The following is an 18,580-nucleotide window of genomic DNA, read 5'->3' as shown; positions in this document are numbered from 1 at the left end:
AACCAAGTGTTCATGTAATGTTGATAAAAAAGTAATACCATACCTCTCTGAAGTCCTTTATTTGATGATAACAGACAGCTCTGTTATAATATGCCAAAACACAGATTTCGTTGAGGTCAATAGTTTTTGAAAGGTCTTCAACTGCAGCTTTAAATGTCTGAAAATAAAAAACCACTGAACCACAGAGTTCATAGCACTACATATTCTTCCTCAAATAATAGCCTATTGTAAAATTTTATTTCATAGGTTTACATTTTGATTCTTCATGAGCAGTGGAAGGCATTCAACCATTTCACTATGACATCTATGGACTACTTACCACATTTCTTACTACAGTGGGAGCACTTCAGAAGCTCTGTTTGTGCAAAGTCTAGGCAAACATTCTTAGGGTTTTATCACATCATATCCATATACTACAATATCTAATCAATCTTTAATTTTACTAGCTTACATTTTATCTTTACCTAACATAAAACATATCTTTTGTGGAGTTTTGGTACTTCTGTCTAAGAATTTATTCTGTGGAATTTAAGAAGAGAATAACCAGAAAGGTGCTCAGTAGCTTCTCTAACCCATCAAGCATTTTCAGTTACACAGAACAATCAGAAAGAAGCTTCAGTGGGGAATGGAAAGTATCATTATCAAGGGGAATTCCTGGTTTCTATCAGCAATACTTTTACCATTATTTCACCATTTAAAAGTGCCAAGCTTTAAGGGAGAATTTCAAAGTACAACAATAAAAGACAGTCCTGCCTTATTTTGACACTTTAAAGTTCCTCGGTAAAAATACGCTTGCACACTGTTAGGAAGAATTTTGATCACCTCACTGCAATTCAGAATTGCCTTAGAGTATCTACCTTTACTTCCATAGTAAGCAGCAAAACTCATATATGCCTGTAGAGATGAAGACAGAATGATGACATGCTCAAAAAATAGATTTACTTAGCATTATAAAACAAAGGTTAAGCAGAAGACAGAAATTACAAGTTTATAAAACCATACATCTTACAAAGCTTGTTGTAATTTATTTAATGTTTGCCTTGTGCTTGATAGCAGATTACAAGACAATACACCCATAAATGCAAAACATGACAGTCTTTGAGCCCATCCAAAATGCCTCACACAACCATGAATCTTTATATTACCTGGAAGTGTGATGGACAATAAGCAAGTGTTTGAAGTCTTGGATGCACTTAGCTGGTCCAAGATGCATTCTACACAGCCCTCGCGGATAACAAGCATCAGGGTAACTTGAATGTAGTCTGATAGCCATACTAAAAGCATCACAGGCCTAAAAGGATGAAACATTACCTGGGTTAAATATGGTCTGTTTGTTCAGCTGAAACCACAGCCTAACTGATTCTTTTGCACAGCTAGGTGTGACCTATTGTTGCAGCTGGAACCCACCATCTACCTGCATTGTTTCTTACTACTTTCATCCATCTACTGCTATTTAAAATTTTGTAATGTTTAGCAATTAGTTAACAACTAATGTAATCATAACTTCATGGAGGCACAATCTAATTCATTTAATTCATCTCATTTCTGCAGTGAGACTTAAAATTTTTAACCAATCACATGGTCTTCTGTCTGTAAGAGCTGAAATACTGAAGTTGTTTCTTGGAATGGATAATGGATTAATATGGCTAGATTGCAACTCCTTTAAAATCCATCCAGATAGTTGCTTCCTCTACATTGTACATTAGTTTACAAAGTCACAGGCTTTTCCAGGATCTACAGCTGTAATATCAAATGTACATTAACACAGAAAGTAACCTTTTGCAATTGTCATGTATTACTGTATTAGATATTTCTGACAATTTTGACAGCAGTTGAATTAAAGGCTAATATAGTCTACATAATTAATACCACCCTTAATAACCTTTTTTGTTCCATGTAGCACAGACCTGTGAGATGATAATACATTTCTGCAGCCTCAAACGTATTAGGCAGTTTTTTTGCTGAGGTCTTCAGGAGCTTCATAGCTTTTTTAAAACTTATCTCAGCATCCTGCAAAACAGAGAGTATTAGTAGTTATAAAGCACTTAACTGAAAACCTGCAAGGTTTGCTAGACATTTTGAATTATTGAAAATGGCTTTTTCTTAGTCTTTCTTTCGAACATCATGGTAAAACTATTAATCTATTGTTCCTTGATGTTGCTGGAGTTAGACACTTTCCTGATCTCTGAATGGTTCATATTAATAACTGATTAGAAAACCAGAAACATTTCTGAGGTTTGTTTATATATGACAAAGTAGCTAATGTACAGGATCTAGAAATAATGTACAGTTCATTTATACTGATATTTAGGTAAAAGAATAATAGCATTTTTTTCTTAAGTGGGTCTTTCAAGATGAAGTATTTGTTTAGAGGTACCAGTTTGAAATACCAGTGCCCACAGGTACATACTGCTTTATGACATATTAATAGTCATGAAGTTCAGAAAATACCTGTAACTATACAATCACAAACTAGAATCAAACTTTTGTACTGCACTTTATTAGACAAAAATGCTAGGCATACTTCTGTATTATTTTATTTCAAAAGAAGCAAAATTATGATATATAATGGATCTCAATCTACGTAACTGTACCTTTTAATTGATTAGCTCAAATCATAAAATCATGGAATCATAGAATAGTTAGGGTTGGAAAGGACCTTAAGATCATCTAGTTCCAACCCCCCTGCCATGGGCAGGGACACCTCACACTAAACCGTTTCACTCAAGACTCCATCCAACCTGGCCTTGAGCACTGCCAGGGATGGAGCATTCACAACTTCCTTGAGCAACGTGTGCCAGTGTTTCACCACCCTCACAGTAAAGAATTTCTTCCTTATATCTAACCTAAACTTCCCCTGTTTAAGTTTGAACCCATTACCCCTTGTCCTATCACTACAGTCCCTGATTCAGAGTCCCTCTCCCACATCCTTGTAGGCCTCCTTCAGATACTGGAAGGCTGCCATGAGGTCTCCATGCAGCCTTCTCTCCTCCAGGCTGAACAGCCCCAACTTGATCGGCCTGTCTTCATATGGGAAGTGCTCTAGCCCCCTTATCACCCTCGTGGCCCTCCTCTGGACTTGCTCCAACAGTTCTATGTCCATCTTATGTTGAGGACACCAGAACTGCACACAATACTCCAAGTGAGGTCTCACGAGAGCAAAGGGGCAAGATCACCTTCTTTGACCTGTTGGTCATTCTTTTGATGCAAGCTGCTGTTGTTGAAAATTCTTACTCAGATCTTATAATTTAATCAATTAGATTCTCTGAAGTTGTATTTATATACAAGCACATTTCATAAAATACTAAAATAAAACAGAAAGAAAAACATTGTCTTGCTTGGCATATATATATAAACTTTTCTAACCTCAGTTTGCTTGGCTTTCATTTGTATTTCTCCTAACACAATAAACATTGGAGGCTCAAGTTGAGTAGCAGTAGCTTCCAATAAGCACTCTATGGCCTTCTTGTGATTTTCAGTGCTTGCTGAATATGCTGAGATGCAAAGGGTTCTGGAAAGAAACCATCATGAAAAACAATAATTTCTTTTACATCATATGTTTTCCGGTATAAAATACTTTTAAATGATACTTTAAAATGCTATTAAAACATCTGGAGTATCAAAGCTTGTTTTAACATCCATAAGACAACAAATGCAAACTAAATTTCTGCAAAAGTTTGAAGATGAAGTTATTTATCAATAAGCACAGTTTGATTGCTAAACATCTGCAAATATTTACGTTCGTTTCCCCACAACTAAGAAGGCTTTGCTCTGTGGAAGTATCACCATACGTCTGCTTTAGTTTTATATTATTGTGCTCTGTGTATCCACTCTTGGTTACTACAAGAGACAGGAAATTAATCTCATACAGTATGGCTATTCACATGGATTCACCAAGAGCTACAGGACACACTGAACACAAACATTTTATGCCCAGCACATAACAAGGAACTACTATACTGCAACATCTTTACAGTTCAAGTGCACTGGGAAGGTTCAGTTCTAAAGATATGTGATATTTTGTTAGAAAAGACTGTACATAAGTACAGAACAGAAAACTTACTCAATATTCCTTTAAAGCAGAAATTACCGATATTGAAAGTAAGAAATAAAAAAACAGAATTCAAAAGATAAAGGAAATTCTGAAATCACAGGTGACAACACAGGCAAAAGTGTATAGCATTGTTACATTTCAAAGGCTTCAGACATGCAGAAAAATACTCTAGATAATAAGTTCCTATATTTTAGCTGATCCATGGTAACTAACCTATTTGCATGCCTGAACTTTTTTTTTTTCCACAAGTCCTTGTAAAAAAATTGCCATGGTTCGCAACTATCTAGGAAAATGGATGGAAATTGATGTTACTTTCATGCATTTCTGCAAGTTGATGAATTCATAAATTTGCCAGCTGGTATTTCTTCAATTCCATTAAATACTGTCTCCTGTAATGGAATATTTGCTGAATGTAATCAGTAAAACTATTTCCAGGCATTTCTTTCAAAGTGCAAATGCTAGTGAAATAAGCTTTCACTAGTATAAAGAGATAAAAAGGAAAATTAATGCCTTCCAATAAGAAACATTCGAAGTTTTTTCTTGCTTTTTTTTCTGTTTTTTAACCAAAAATAGCTGTCCAGTTTTTAATTTTTTCTCTCACATCACAGTACCAAGGAGTTATATGCTTACCTCTCTTCAAACTTTAGGAGTTAAAAAATTCCTTTTCTTTGTATTCCACATACAGTAATCTTTAAAATCTCAAGAACTGCAACAGTAATCTTTATACTATTTCTAAAATCCACTACAGACTGAGAGCTGATAGATACATTCTGTTTTCAAGGACACTTTTTTGCCTTTTCTGGTATCAGCATCAGTATAAGAGGTCATGCTAGCCACATTCTGAGAGACAAGATGAGCAAACCCACTCTTAAAATTGGAAAAATACAGTGCTATTGACTGGAACAGAGTAACTAATTCTCCTAATACAGATGATGAATAATATCCTAGCATTTCCTCCTTAGTTCTTACACCTTTTCAGGGAAGGAAACAGCTTTATCTAGTAACTTATTTTTACTTTGGTAAAAGTCACTACTAACGGAGCTGAAGATGAGGAAGAATAGTTCAAATCTAAACTGCCCTGAACTCAGTCCTTCACATTCTTTGCATTATGTGGATTCTGCAGACAAAACAGTGACGGACCCATCCACTCGGGCAAAACATTGAAAATTATTGTATTTTTAAAAGTTCAGACTTGCTTTTTTGTCATGGCTATTTACTTCCTTTCCCCCAGAAAATATATGTGCCTCAAAGAGCAGAATCCTGTATGTGAAATATGATTCCTTCCTCCATGATAACAATTACAGTAGTTGTGTGGCATTATACAGATGAAGTTCTTCAGGTTTAAAAGCACGATGAAAATACTACAGTTTTTTAAACCCATTCAGAGCAGGTTTCAAACAATACAAGAGTACCCACCAACAGCATTCCAAATCATTATTTTTCTTAAAGTGAGACCTCTGTGAAGTTCTCAAGTAATTGCTTCCCTACCTTAATATGCAAAGTTATGATTTATTTGGATAAAGATGAATGGTTCAGTTTATATCCTTCAAAGCATTTGAAAAATTATGTATCTGTAATTCATAAAGAAAAAAACAGCAATTTAATTGCCAATACGAATACAATTTGCAGACACAATTCTTGTTACTGTAAATGTGGTTCTGAAGGGTGCAATGTCCTCATGGTAGCAACTCACAAGGCACATGCGGCCTCTGTAAAGGAGCTCGACATGCTTTTGATAAAGGTCTGAAACATTTACCCTACCTATTTCCATACTCTTCCTCAAGGCAGGTCCAAACTCGAGACAGTTTCTTTACTTTTCCAGAATCTAAAGAAAACTTCGGACTTTTGGGAATGAGATTAGGTCATGCAAGTATGTCCTGATAAATCTTCACTGCTGTAATGACTTTGCATTTATTTTTCAGGTGCCTGTGCATGTGGTCCCATTCAGTGTACTTCAGATGCTGAGGAGAAAGGAGGTCATTAGAGTAAAGATTCCAAAGATTGATTCATCCAGTTGGGATAGCTGCTAACTCAAACTCTCATTAAAGAACAGCATTGATGCAATGTGTCTGTTTACTGTTTATTTTTATTTTACTGCTTTACATTGAAATTTTAAAAATAAATAAATAAAAAGCCAAAAAACAAAATACCCAAACAAAGAACAACCCTACAAATCAACCTGATCATTAGTGGACGGCCTCCAGTATAGACTATCAGGCACAAGTTCACACACTGCCAAAAAAAAATAATAACGTCAATCCACAAAAATGGACTCTAAGTTAGAAGCCATTTCCTTTAGCTGTGGAAGAAAATGAACAGCGCAAGCAACTTATCAAAACATTTTGAAAACAAACTAAGCACTATGAGATAGTTGTTTGGTTTCTGCAAATGAAATCTACAGAAATCAGGTCACACTGAAAACTCCATTCCTGGTACTCCTGTGTCGTGGTTTAAACCCAGTCAGGTAACTTGTTCACTCACTCCCAGTGAGTGGTGCTGAGCTGACAACAATCGAGGTCCGTGTGTCCCCCCCCCGCACCGGGGCTCTCCCCTTCCCCGCTCCCGGAGGAACGGGGAGGAGGATCGAGAGAGTGCAACTCCTACGGGTTGAGACAAGAACAGTCCAGCAACAAATCACCACCGCTACTATCAGTTAAAACAATGATAAGAGAAAATAACAAGGGAAGAGAATACGATACCACCGGCCAAGAAAACGAGCTCCACCCGGAATCCCGTGTCCTTCCGGCTAACTCCCAGTTACCCCCCACCCCGGCCATGATGTGCTGTGGTATGTGGTCAGGAGCCCCGTCTCTGCTTCCTCACAGCTTCCCCTCCTCCCTGGCAGAGCATGAGCCTCACAAAGTCCTTGGTCAGGGTAAACATCACTTAGCAACAACCGAAAACATCGGCTTCACCAACACTGTTCTCAGGCTGGAAGTCAAAACACAGCACTGCACCAGCTACCACAAAGGAAAAACATGACTGCTACTGCTGAACCCAGGACATCCTGAGAGCGTCACAGAAAAACAAATGCTAACAGAAAATATTCTCAAATCCTCTGCAGAAGTAGAATACATGCTGGTTTACATGAAATTAAAATACTGAAAATTTGAATTTCCTGAAAAATTAGTATTCTCAAGAAAATTCTGTTTAGAAAACATTGTACTTCAAAACTGGGTGGAGGAGACTTTTAAATAATACAATTTTTTAAATAGTTAGAAAATATATTTAAAAAAAAATTACAGCTCAGATTATGTGTACACAGATATAGAAAATATAAAAATGACACTTGAAATATTTTTGTCATTGCATTTACATGCCAACAATATTTCACAATTGCAATGTATGTGATTCTATTATGGTATTGAGGACTATTTGAAACTACAGCTATAAGCAGGTTCTGACATCTGCATAACACCAAGGCACAGGTATTAAAATACAACCATAAATATAAATAAAGCTACTTTAAGTGACAAACAGAAGCAAATGGAATGTATTACTTATGATACGCTTGCGCTCTGCATACGTAGGCCTTCACATTGAGAGGATCTATTTTGTTGACATTAGTAAACTGTTGAATAGATTCATGGCATCGATTGAGATGCACCAGCAGTATCAAACCAATATTTAGGTAAGCAAAGGTGACAGAGCTGAAACCAGATTTTTTTTCCTTTTGTTATTGCATGAAATATGTCACTGTTTTAACCACAACTTATACAGGCTTCATCTGCTTTATGACATTTTCCACACATCTATTTTGTTATCACACTGAGCTACAGAATTTTAATTGCCAGCAGAAGAGATAGCTGATTAAAGACATAATTTCAGTAGCTTGTGATGTTTGGCTGGACACTGGAGGCTTTCTGATCACCAAAAACAGCAGTCCAAATGTGAATTTTGAAGAAATGATGACGTCTCTGCATGGAAGCTGGGCTAGAAAGAGCTAGCTGATAATTTTGTATATACTTGAATACACAGAGAAATACTGAATTTTTCAACACTAAAAAGACACTGAAGTTTTAAAAGACTGACAGAGCTTACACATTTTCCATCTAGCCTGCTCCTTTATTTTCTGTCATTTCACTTGGCTAGATGCTAGGAAGAGCTGTGTTTCCAAGATCTGCAACATTTTGTGCAGCCCACTCTTGCAAAATTCAAGACTGCCTATAGCACAACCAAGACAAAGGAAGAGCTGAGGGATCTTTAGGCCTGCCATAGATTGGAATGGAAGCCTTTGCTCAAAACAGGACTGTTGAGGTTGACTGAGGCTGAATGAGAACTCAGCACTTTTAAAGTAAGGTAATTAAAGCAGCTAACTGGTATGGGATGCTTGTGGCATATTTTAAGGCTACTTGCATGGCATCACTGCTACAGATATAATCTATTTCTGAAGCATTTTTAAGTGGTAGGAAGAAATGCAATTCTGATAAATCATACCAGCTCCAGTCACCAACTATCAAGGGCCACAAACAGCCTTCTTTTTTCAAGGACAACACTTGCTAATTTTTGCTAAAGAAATCACTGTGCCATTTCTTTTCAGGGAGAAAAAACAAAAGAAAACAAAAAAAAAAAGCTTGACTTTTTACCTGCATTGTGTACAGATTCCCTCCAAGAAGACATGAAATTATTATGGCATGGGTAGTCAACTTTAATTAGAACTTCAGCTTCATCCTTTGTATGCTAAAACCGAAAAATTTCTTTTCCAAGATGACATGTAAGGCAAAATAAAATTTAATTTTGAAATACATTAAGAATTATTTTTATTATACTCAGACTGTAGTAAGTGAGACAAAAGATACTAAAAGAAAACATTATGGGTTTGTGTGGTTTAATTCCAGTCTATTTGCAGAATAACAGTTCTGACTCTATTTTTCTTTATTAGTACCTTCATGCCCACAGGTAATCAGAATATAAACGGCATCTATTAAAAATTTGTAAGTCCAATCACCTGTCCAAAGCTACAACACTTTCAAAGTCACAGATTGCCAGTGACCATTGACACTGTTCTGAGTAGACAATCCCACGACGAAGAACAGAAGTTTTGCTGAGTGTCATTGATGAGGACTGTGGAAGAGGGAGAATAAAAACCAATGTTCAGATATTCACATATATTTCAGTTACTCCATGCAACTTATTTGCACATTATTTTTTACTTTGGTTTTCTTAGACTTTTATAAAATATCATAGTCAAACAATAACATGACAGATCATAACAGAAGTTGTTTAACCTTCAAGACATATTTATAATTCTGTTACACCCACTCAAATTGTTAAAAGTGAAGCAGAAAAGCTTAGGAAGCAGAGGCAAAATAACTGAAGAGAAACAACAGCAGCAAGAGTCAATGTTTAATAGCAAACTTAATAAAAGAAGAAGTTCCACAGAAGTTGTGGATGCCCCATCCTTGGAAGTGTTTTAACGCCAGGTTGGATGGGGCTTTGAGAAACCTGGACTAGGGGAAGATGTCCCTGCTGTGGCAAGGGAGTTGCAACGTGATCTTTAAGGTCCCTTCCAACTCTAACCATTCTATGATTCTATGAGAAACGAAAAGGAACAAGTTATTACCAAACATTAAATTACAGCCATACATTTCAATATTTGTAAAATGAAATATCTGTGTTACATTGCAGTATAGCAATCACTGGCAAAAGGTCATTCCTCTTTTTAATGGTAAGCATACACATCATTAAAATAAACAAGTAATACCAGAAACACTGAAGTCCTGCACAGCTCCTTTTGGATCAATCTGTCTTAGTATGAAACCTCTGTAGCAGAATGCTAGCCAACAAGAAGGGTCTAGATGAACTGCAGCTGCCAAGTGTTGTATTGCATTTCTTTAGTGCTGCTGCTTAGCATATGTTCTTCCTCAATATGGCCTAATAAGAAAGAAAAGTTTCTTTGAAAAGTTTCTTTTTAATTATAATTTCCCTTAAAAAATTATACCTACAGAATGAAGCTGTAGTGTGAAGTCATAGACTATTATTTATAATATTAACAGGTTATGTCAACTTAATATCAGGAGTTCTTCCATTGTTTTTGTCATGAAACCTTGAAGTAATTACTTAGGAAAAATGTTGGAAAATATAATAAACATTCAATTTTATTTTTGAATTTAATAAAACAAGTCTGAAGAAACAAAGTCCAGTAATCTATACCATATAGGCAGATCCCTGCACTTGCAAAAACAAGTTTAATATAATAGAATCTTGTCTCAGCTTTGGACATCACAGTTGAATGAAACTCTCTCTAGGTTCCATAGTCTATTGCAGCAGATGTAAAAATCTGATGTAAAAGAGAAATATTAAACTGCCCTCATTACTATTAAAGCTTTCTGAAAATACCAGTTCTGTTCTTCAATATTTCTTTCAAACACACAAGTTTGCAAAATGAGATCCTACTATTTTACACTATTCTTCCCTCTAATTCAGGAAAAAAAATCAGCAATATATTTAAACAAGATAAACGACAAGCATGGGTGAAAAAAAATTAATAGACAGCAATGGCTGTAAAGTTATTTTGTCAATGCAAAACATAATATATATACAACATTTTCTTATTACTAAAGATAACTTTTACTTATTAAGTAGGTCTTATCCAAATTCTCTGCAGAATTATCATGCAAAATATATACTACTCCTTTTTCAGTCTAAGACAGTAAAGTCAGTTCCTCAAGAATTTAAATCACATGCTTGACTCTACACAAACACAAAGCACTGACACTAATTATACTCACTAGGACTATTCACATAACCCATACATCAGCATGTAAGCCTCAATGAACTAGTGGATTTTGGAAGGCCAAATGCAGCTTTATGTTGCTTGAAGATTTTATTTCAGAGTTTTAAGCAGCATCTGTAAATTACCTTAGTAGCACAGGAACCTAATGTCATAAGCAAGCTTTAAATGAGTCTGTTGCTTCCTGTGATGAAGGAAATGAGCATACAGGTGGAAGATACACATAGGGGAATTCTCTCCTAGTCATTTCTATTCAGTTTGGATGGGAATCAGTTCCAAAATAAAACATCAGAACTTAGGTGTCTACTTGTAAATTACTCCAACATATGTTAGGTGTCTGACTTTCCATTACAGATGATAAAGATCTACTCAGTATAATCCAAGGAGATGAGAGCAATTCAGTTAATTCAAAAATATACACTTACTGGCTGTTTAGCTAAACAGCAATCCAGACTTTACGGAAGAGTCTATATTCAGTCTAATAAAGTCTAGTGACTGTACTGATTGGAGTACTCAGTAATAATGGCTGCTCAGACACCTACGTCCTATGGATACAGCAAACTGACCCCTAATTTCAGGTGCTGTAATCTTGTATTGAATATCTGCTTTTATTTTACATCTATTTTCATTAATCCAGAAGAGTGTATAAAAAGAACGTGAATCTTTGCAAGAATGATATTAAAAAGAAGTCGCATTTTCTAGTAGGGAAATATTTTTTTTTTTCAGTCTGTAAGTCAAACCTCAAAATAGTCATTATAACATAAAGATGCTTCTCATTCATACTTCAATTTTTTTGCAGAAAACAATTCAGCATAATGCTAAGACTAGAAGTGTCAAGGCAACCAATGGAAATTAGGCATGTAATGTAACTATGTAAACTTTAAGGACATTCTTCACTTTGAGCATGTATTTAAATCCAGCTCTTTAGAGAAAAGCACATATGCACATCCCTAAGTCCAACTGACTCTATATTTGCATTACTCCAGTGCGATCTGAGCACATGGTTCTGTGCTTAGCTAAATCAAGGTCTAGGGACTAATCCAAAGTCAGTAAGGCAACGTAACAATTCCTCAATAAATATCATGGCCAAGAATTCTTATTCTATTTCTGTTAGAAACCCTTTCAAATGCAATTGCTTTATTATTGTTTAATGCATATTCAGTCTTTCACATATTATTTTAATAATCCACTTAAAATTCAAATACTTTTGTCAAACCATATATTCTACCTTGCTTGAGTATTGCTGATGTCTTCCTTGATCACAGCTGTAAAATCTCAAACAGCCGAAGTCAAAACAGAATAGTCAAGTCAATGTATTCCATGTTTCATAAGTGCATCTGTTCTTTTCACGTTATACTGAAAACACTATAATAAAAGAAAAAAAAAAGTACATTATGTTATTCCTTATTTTTACTATTTCTATTGATTAAAATTCCTAACCAAGCATAAAAATCATATATTCTTTTATTCTCAGATACTCTTTTTTATTCCTTTGTCCTTTAATGTCTATTGTAATTTCCATTAACTAATGTGAAATAAAAAAGTAGTGATGCAAGATTATTTGTGGCTGATAATTTGTAGACGTTCAATAATTTGTGGAATTAGCTGGCAGGAATAACAGAAATTATTTACATATTTATTTATATAGCACTGATTTTTTAAAAATGTCCTTTATTTGAAAAGACTCCTGTTCTCCAAGCTACTTACCAGATACATACAAATACAGTTTACTTTTACTAAAGTTGCACAAAATTATTACACTATTGTAACAATACGAAAAATTGAACTTACTTTCACATAAACATCCATTGCCAACAAGAACTGATTTTCCTCAAAGTACAACTCAGCTCTCCTAAAATAAACATCATCATCTATAAGGCTGCATTTTATTGCAGAGCTGTAACTGATGATTGCCAATGTATTATTACCTTGTTTCCTGTAAATTTCAGCCATTGACAGGTATGTATCTGAAACAACAACCCAAAACACAAAAAGCACTATTTAGCAGCCCAAAACAAAAAGTCATCTCCTGTAATTAACACAGGTTGCAAATAGAGAACCATAGATTATACAAAAGGTCAGGAAGTCCTGTTTTAGTGTGAGCAACAACTCAGAAGTTTAGCGCTATAGGTATGTGCTCAATCACGGAGCCCATGCAGCTGTACATTCATAGCTTTTGCTGGATTCACAGATACTAAAAATCTTTGTTCTATGTGGAGTTCTGCAGAAATGGCCCATCAAGCTATTCAGTGTAGTCTTGTTGATTGCAAACAAATATAAGGAGATGTAGTTAAAATAGGCCCAAACTGTATTGGGTTTGGTCAGGAAACAGGTAATTTTCTTTACAACTGTCTATACATGGCGCTGTATTTTGGATTTACAGCTAAACCAGTTTTTATTACACAACACGGTTTTAGCAGTTGCTGAACAATGTTTGCACAGTATCAAGGCTTCCTTCCCCCTCCACTCTACCTTCTCCCAGGTGAGCAGGCAAGAAGTTGGGATGGGATATGGCCAGGGAAGCTGACATTAGTAGGTCAAAGGGATATTCCATAACATATAACTTTATGCTCAACAACAACAAAAAAAAAAAAATAGGAGTAGAGGAAGAAGGGGAGGGAGGGTGTCTTCCAAGTCCATGTACAGTTAAAGTTTCCTTTAAAGTTTCCTTTAAAGTTTTCCTTGTTGCGACCCTTGAGCACTGCCTCCTGTTTTGCTGTGCATCTCTCAGAAGAGTCTGTCTCTGTCTTTCTGTCACCACCCATTAAGTAGCTGAGAACAGATTCTCCTCTTAGCATCACCTACTCTGGGTTAAGTAATTCATCTCGCCCAGCCTTTCTTCGTACAGCTTAGGTTCCAGACCCCTGACCATCTTAATAGCATTCTAATGGACTCTCTCCAGCTTGTCTCTTTCATACAAGGGGTTCCAAAACTAGACAAAGTATTGGAGATGCAGCATCACAACCTGGCAGAGGGGAGTCACTTTCCTTTACCTGTAAGGCCTGATCTGTCAATCAGGGGGTATCTTTCATTCCCGAGCCCCTCCTTCCAAGTTTAAAGAGTATGGCAGAACAGTGCTAACTGAAGCACAACAGCAAACTGTCTCTATTACAGGATTATTGTCAGCTTTCCCCATTAAATTAATGAATACAATTTCCATCCATCCATCATTTTTCTTTTTTTTTTTTTTTTGCATTTTTGAAAAATACACTACTTATTTTTGCTTCAAAAATCCAACTGACCCAAGCATTTGAAGATTCATGTCTCCTTTGTAATCTTTCTATGATATGGATAAAACAACTGATGTAAAATTAACTACATACAAAAACATTTGCAGAACTAGGGCCAAAGGCAACTAGAGAAAGAACATTACGAAAAAATAACTATTAAGTTACACTTTGGTAGATGCTTACCTGCCTTGGTTTTGCTCCATTTGTTTATAAAATTCAGGTCATCAAAAGAAGCAGAAATTCTGTCTTGGGATAGGTAAATCAAATGCTTATCCCAGTAAGCATTAAGCAGTAGTGGTACTAAACTTATAGCCTATAAATAAAACAAGTAAATAACTTATTTATATTATGGAAGGAACTTCTCAAATGTGCTAACAATAGTACATAGGAAATGAGAAAAATTTTGCACTGAAATTATTATTTTTTAAGGAAATTCCTAGGCTGACAAACTTTTTTTAACCTAAAAATCTGAAAAATTGCACTAATGTCACTTATTTAAAAGCATCATGTACTTATACATAGGAAGAATCAGCATCCACACTAACAGAATATTCAACACAAAAGATTAACCAGCTGGGATAATACCATGTTTCATGATTTCTTTAAAATAGTTACCTGAACTATTTCTAGAAGTCAGAATTCTTATATTTCAAAGTAAGAAATCATTAACCTGTCCCTGTGAAAAAGGGATCAGATTTTCAAACTATGCTGTTATATTTCCTATATAAAATACAATTCCTAACAAAAGCCACTTGACAGGCATATAGTATCAATGAAATAGGCTATTTCACATAAGTTCATTATGCATATAACACACTTAATGGTCAGTTACTGATACAAATCTGAGACTGTTCTGCCACAAGAGCAATTCTCAAATTTTGGTCTATAAACTGTTTCTTTCAAAGTTAATAATGTTTTCATTAAAATATGTGATGGCAATGGCAAGCAATTTAGACATTTGATATTGGCCCATTGGTCAATGAAGCACCTTGCCAGGGTATAGAGTTTTTAGCCTTTCAGATTCTTGACAATCTGTTTCTAAATTTTGGGGTGAATAAAAAAAGAAGATAATTGCTGAAGTCAACTTTCTGGTCAGATGATCTGTGAAGTTTGGAAGGCAATATGCACAGTTTGCAGGTCCAAAAAGTAGGTACTTATGTCCCACTAAAAAAAAAAAAAAAAAAAAATCCCCAAGAGAAGCATTTACAGAAATGGTGTTATAAAAGGAAATATCACCCTAAGCCAACATATGTCTGGGGAAAGGAAAAATCTAGAAATAGAGTAAAAGGTGAAGGGTGGCTCTCACTGCAGGACACACTGTAAGACTCTTTAAAATTTATTGTGGCTGTCAGATGAAAGGAATGCAGAAACCAACATGAACTGAAGTTGTTTTGCTCTTCATTGTTTCATCCCTCTGCACATTTCCAAGTATTCCAACCAACTGAGCTTTCTTTATCAAAAGAAATGCTATTTATATTATTTAAACATGCCTGTTAGGATTATTTTCAGGAACACTGGCAAATTAAAGGTGTTCTACTTCCACAGAGCATTATCAACAGAAAAGATCCGGTTCAGCCTTGCATTATTAAGCACTCTAGTACAAGGATCATGAACCCCAAAGCAGCTGCTGAGGATTGTTTCTCCAAATAAGAAGTGCTGTGTTTACAGCTGAGGTGGTAATTAAGGAAAGAAGGACATCTTCTGCTTACAGTGTTATACACAGGATGAAGCACTTTGGGATCCCAACCTGGTTATGAATAAATGTGTGTAATATAGATGGTAAATGACAATAAAAATACCACACCGATAATACAACACATTACTTCTTTATCCAGGTTTCACAAACATACAGAACTATACCATTGCTTAAAGAATGCTTTTGAAAGCTTTCACATCTTCCACATTTAAAACATAAAAACTTTAAAAGTGCTTTTTTCATTTCTGTTTTTTTCAGCCATTTTGGCTATTTCTTTCTAGTTGTGCAAGGTGTTGGGCAGAAGTAATGGCAGGTTTGTATCACTATAAAGGGAATTTAAAAGTGTTGAAAAAATACACATGTATAGAAAATTAGTATTATTGTGTAAGAACTTAGTGTCAAATGATGGTTTCATTATAAAGAGGAAACTTTTGCAAATTGTTGTGCCAAAACAACCACAGCATTACTTTTCATTTTCTTGCCATGCTTTTGCAGAAATTGAAAACATATCAGTTCTGTCAGCAGCAAAACTTGAAGCAAAAGATGTTCTGTCCTTTTTGTCTTTCTTATATCCAACTCCATTTAGGAGTGTTGTATCCTGAATAAGGATCTCGGGTCTCTAGAGAAAAATTACAGTGCTTGGAGAACACTAGGGTAAGTAAATAAACAGTTTATTAAGAGCATGCATCTTCATTCTTGTGGATCATGCTGTTATACAAAGGCAAAAGGTGGCAGTGGTCAACTAGTTATCAGCTCTCCTGCTTCTATTCTTCACCCGTTGCAGAACTCAGACAATCACACACTACCAATATGCTTGATAGAAGTAAAACTTGGCATTAAACTTATTTTTTCCAAGTCACCCATAGCTGACTTTAACTTGCCTAACTATTTGTATTGTTCCACACCTGCAGCAGTGAGAAGTTGAAGGATGCTCCTCCTTTTCTATTAGCTCAGTCAGCTGTCTTCTTTTTCTAAATCTTCAATACTAACTGTTGCATCTTCAAGAACAGGTTTTATTGAGTCAACTAGTTCTATTTGTAGAATTGCATCTTGAGAATCCACTGTCTCAGCTCCTTTTAATAATTCAGTATCCTTGTCCTCAGAAGAAGTCCTGCTAGACGGGAAAATTTCAGACCAGCAGCTCCATATTCCACTGACCAATGTGAGAGCAGAAGTTTCTTTTGGAATTCCATCCCTCAGTTTTGCAAACTTTTCAAAATCTAACAAGGGATGCTGCAGCTATGATATTGCTTGATTGCTGGAGACACCTTGATATTGAATTTATCATGAACAGGGAGACTTCTCATAGACACAGACCTAAGGAAAAATATACTAAAATTAACTAAAAGTTCACACATCTATTAAAGAGATCAAATCGCAATCTGCCACCCAACAACTACTTAAAAACCTATTGTTAGCATTTTTGTTAAGGATAATTTTTAGATTTATCAACCATTTGTCAAAAAACATAACTGAAGCCACAGGTAAGCAGAATTGTTCTGAATTATTTCTGTCAGCAGAACTTTCAGCACTTATTTGCAGTTGGATTCTTATTTCCTCCAACAGCTTCTAACTTAGATTTGCAAGGACACTGTTAAAACTAAGAAAAGACAATCTTTTAGAGTGGACAATTACCAGCCTGGCTAAAAATTATAAATCTTAGATGGACTGAAGATATTAATGATAGATCCCAATATTAGGAAGAGGCTGTGAGAATATAAGCAGAAGCATAACTCAGAGATGAAAAAAGTACTTGAATTTACAAGAACATTTCCAGAATTATAAACTGGGAAAATTCATAGCTTCCAGGATAAAACTCTTCACAGATGATCAAGATCAACATCTGCTTTGAGACATCAAAGTGAAAGAAATGGAAGTCTTTAACAGAAGCAATCTTTATCACAAACAAAACTACTCTTGCTAAAGCAGAAAGGAATACTAGAAGGCAATACAGGAAAATATTGTATACATGTATATATTTATAAAACTATGAACCTAATATCTATAATATTTTAAACATAACAATCCTACTAAGAAAAAAAGGAAAATTAAGTAAAACTGTAGCAGGCCCATGCATAAATGGCGTAAATATAGTACAAAGATTAAATTCCTTTAGTTTAGCTAAGAAAGCCTTAGACAGCAAAGAACAACACAATATCCCTGTCTAAAACAAGATTTTGGAAAAAGGCCACCTTTTCCCTTAGTCACAGCTCACTATACCAGCATATCACGTCATTTAAGTGTTCTTTGATGTTCTTAAGAATAAACCTACTAAAAGGTGTCTAAAAGCAGAAAAAAAATGAGAAGCTGAATAGAAAATTGGTCTGAAGGAGCAGGCCTGAGCATCAGTAAGTCCAAGGTGGATACATATGACTGTACACAAAAAAAGACAACATTTGGGTTTGGGGTTTTTTTTGCAGATCACACTTCAAGCATAGGTATTTCAGAAATATCAAAATAAGAGCAAGAACATTAATTTATCTTTTTTTTTTTAATTACTTGAATAATTCCTAAGGTACCCTATATCTTAAGTCCATAAATAATAAACATTCACTAGAAAAACATTTTGAGCGACACACAAGACCAAAAGATAAAAAAGCAAACTACTTGTTTGATGTGATCTACAAAGTTCATGGTGCAAAGGTTAGTCCAGCCTAGCATTTTTGTTTCCTGAGAACTTAGATTTTTCCTTCTTGTTTTCCAGAAGAAAGAAGTTTGACCATTTTAATCATGCATTTATATGTGGATAAAGCTTTTTTCTATTGCATGAAGCAACACTATTTCCAGTCAAATTGCAGTGTATACTAAATGTCCTAAAGATAACTGAGCAGTATGTATTTTTGATTTGCATTAAAAAGAGACATTAT

The 18,580-nt window shown here is 35.2% G+C and overlaps 1 protein-coding gene and 1 long non-coding RNA gene across 2 annotated transcripts in view; both read right to left on the bottom strand.

Annotated features, from left to right (window-relative positions):
* TTC6 (tetratricopeptide repeat domain 6) overlaps positions 1–5,782 on the bottom strand; it is a 158,708-nt gene extending 152,926 nt beyond the window's left edge. The window contains 3 exon segments of the mRNA XM_061464231.1: positions 44–157; positions 3,367–3,511; positions 5,748–5,782. Coding sequence (XP_061320215.1) covers positions 44–157; positions 3,367–3,511; positions 5,748–5,782 — 294 coding nt within the window.
* The window catches only part of LOC133274399 (uncharacterized), a 733,952-nt gene that overhangs the window by 277,913 nt on the left and 437,459 nt on the right, over positions 1–18,580 (bottom strand). The window lies entirely within an intron of this gene.

The sequence above is a fragment of the Pezoporus flaviventris genome, unplaced genomic scaffold, assembly GCF_033815535.1.
Source record: "Pezoporus flaviventris isolate CSIRO_AGI_PZ_B2104156 unplaced genomic scaffold, CSIRO_AGI_Pfla_v1 ptg000036l, whole genome shotgun sequence".
Classification (NCBI taxonomy): Eukaryota; Metazoa; Chordata; class Aves; order Psittaciformes; family Psittacidae; genus Pezoporus; species Pezoporus flaviventris.
Note: the sequence above shows the minus strand (reverse complement) of the source record. Positions and strands in the feature narration are given on the sequence as shown.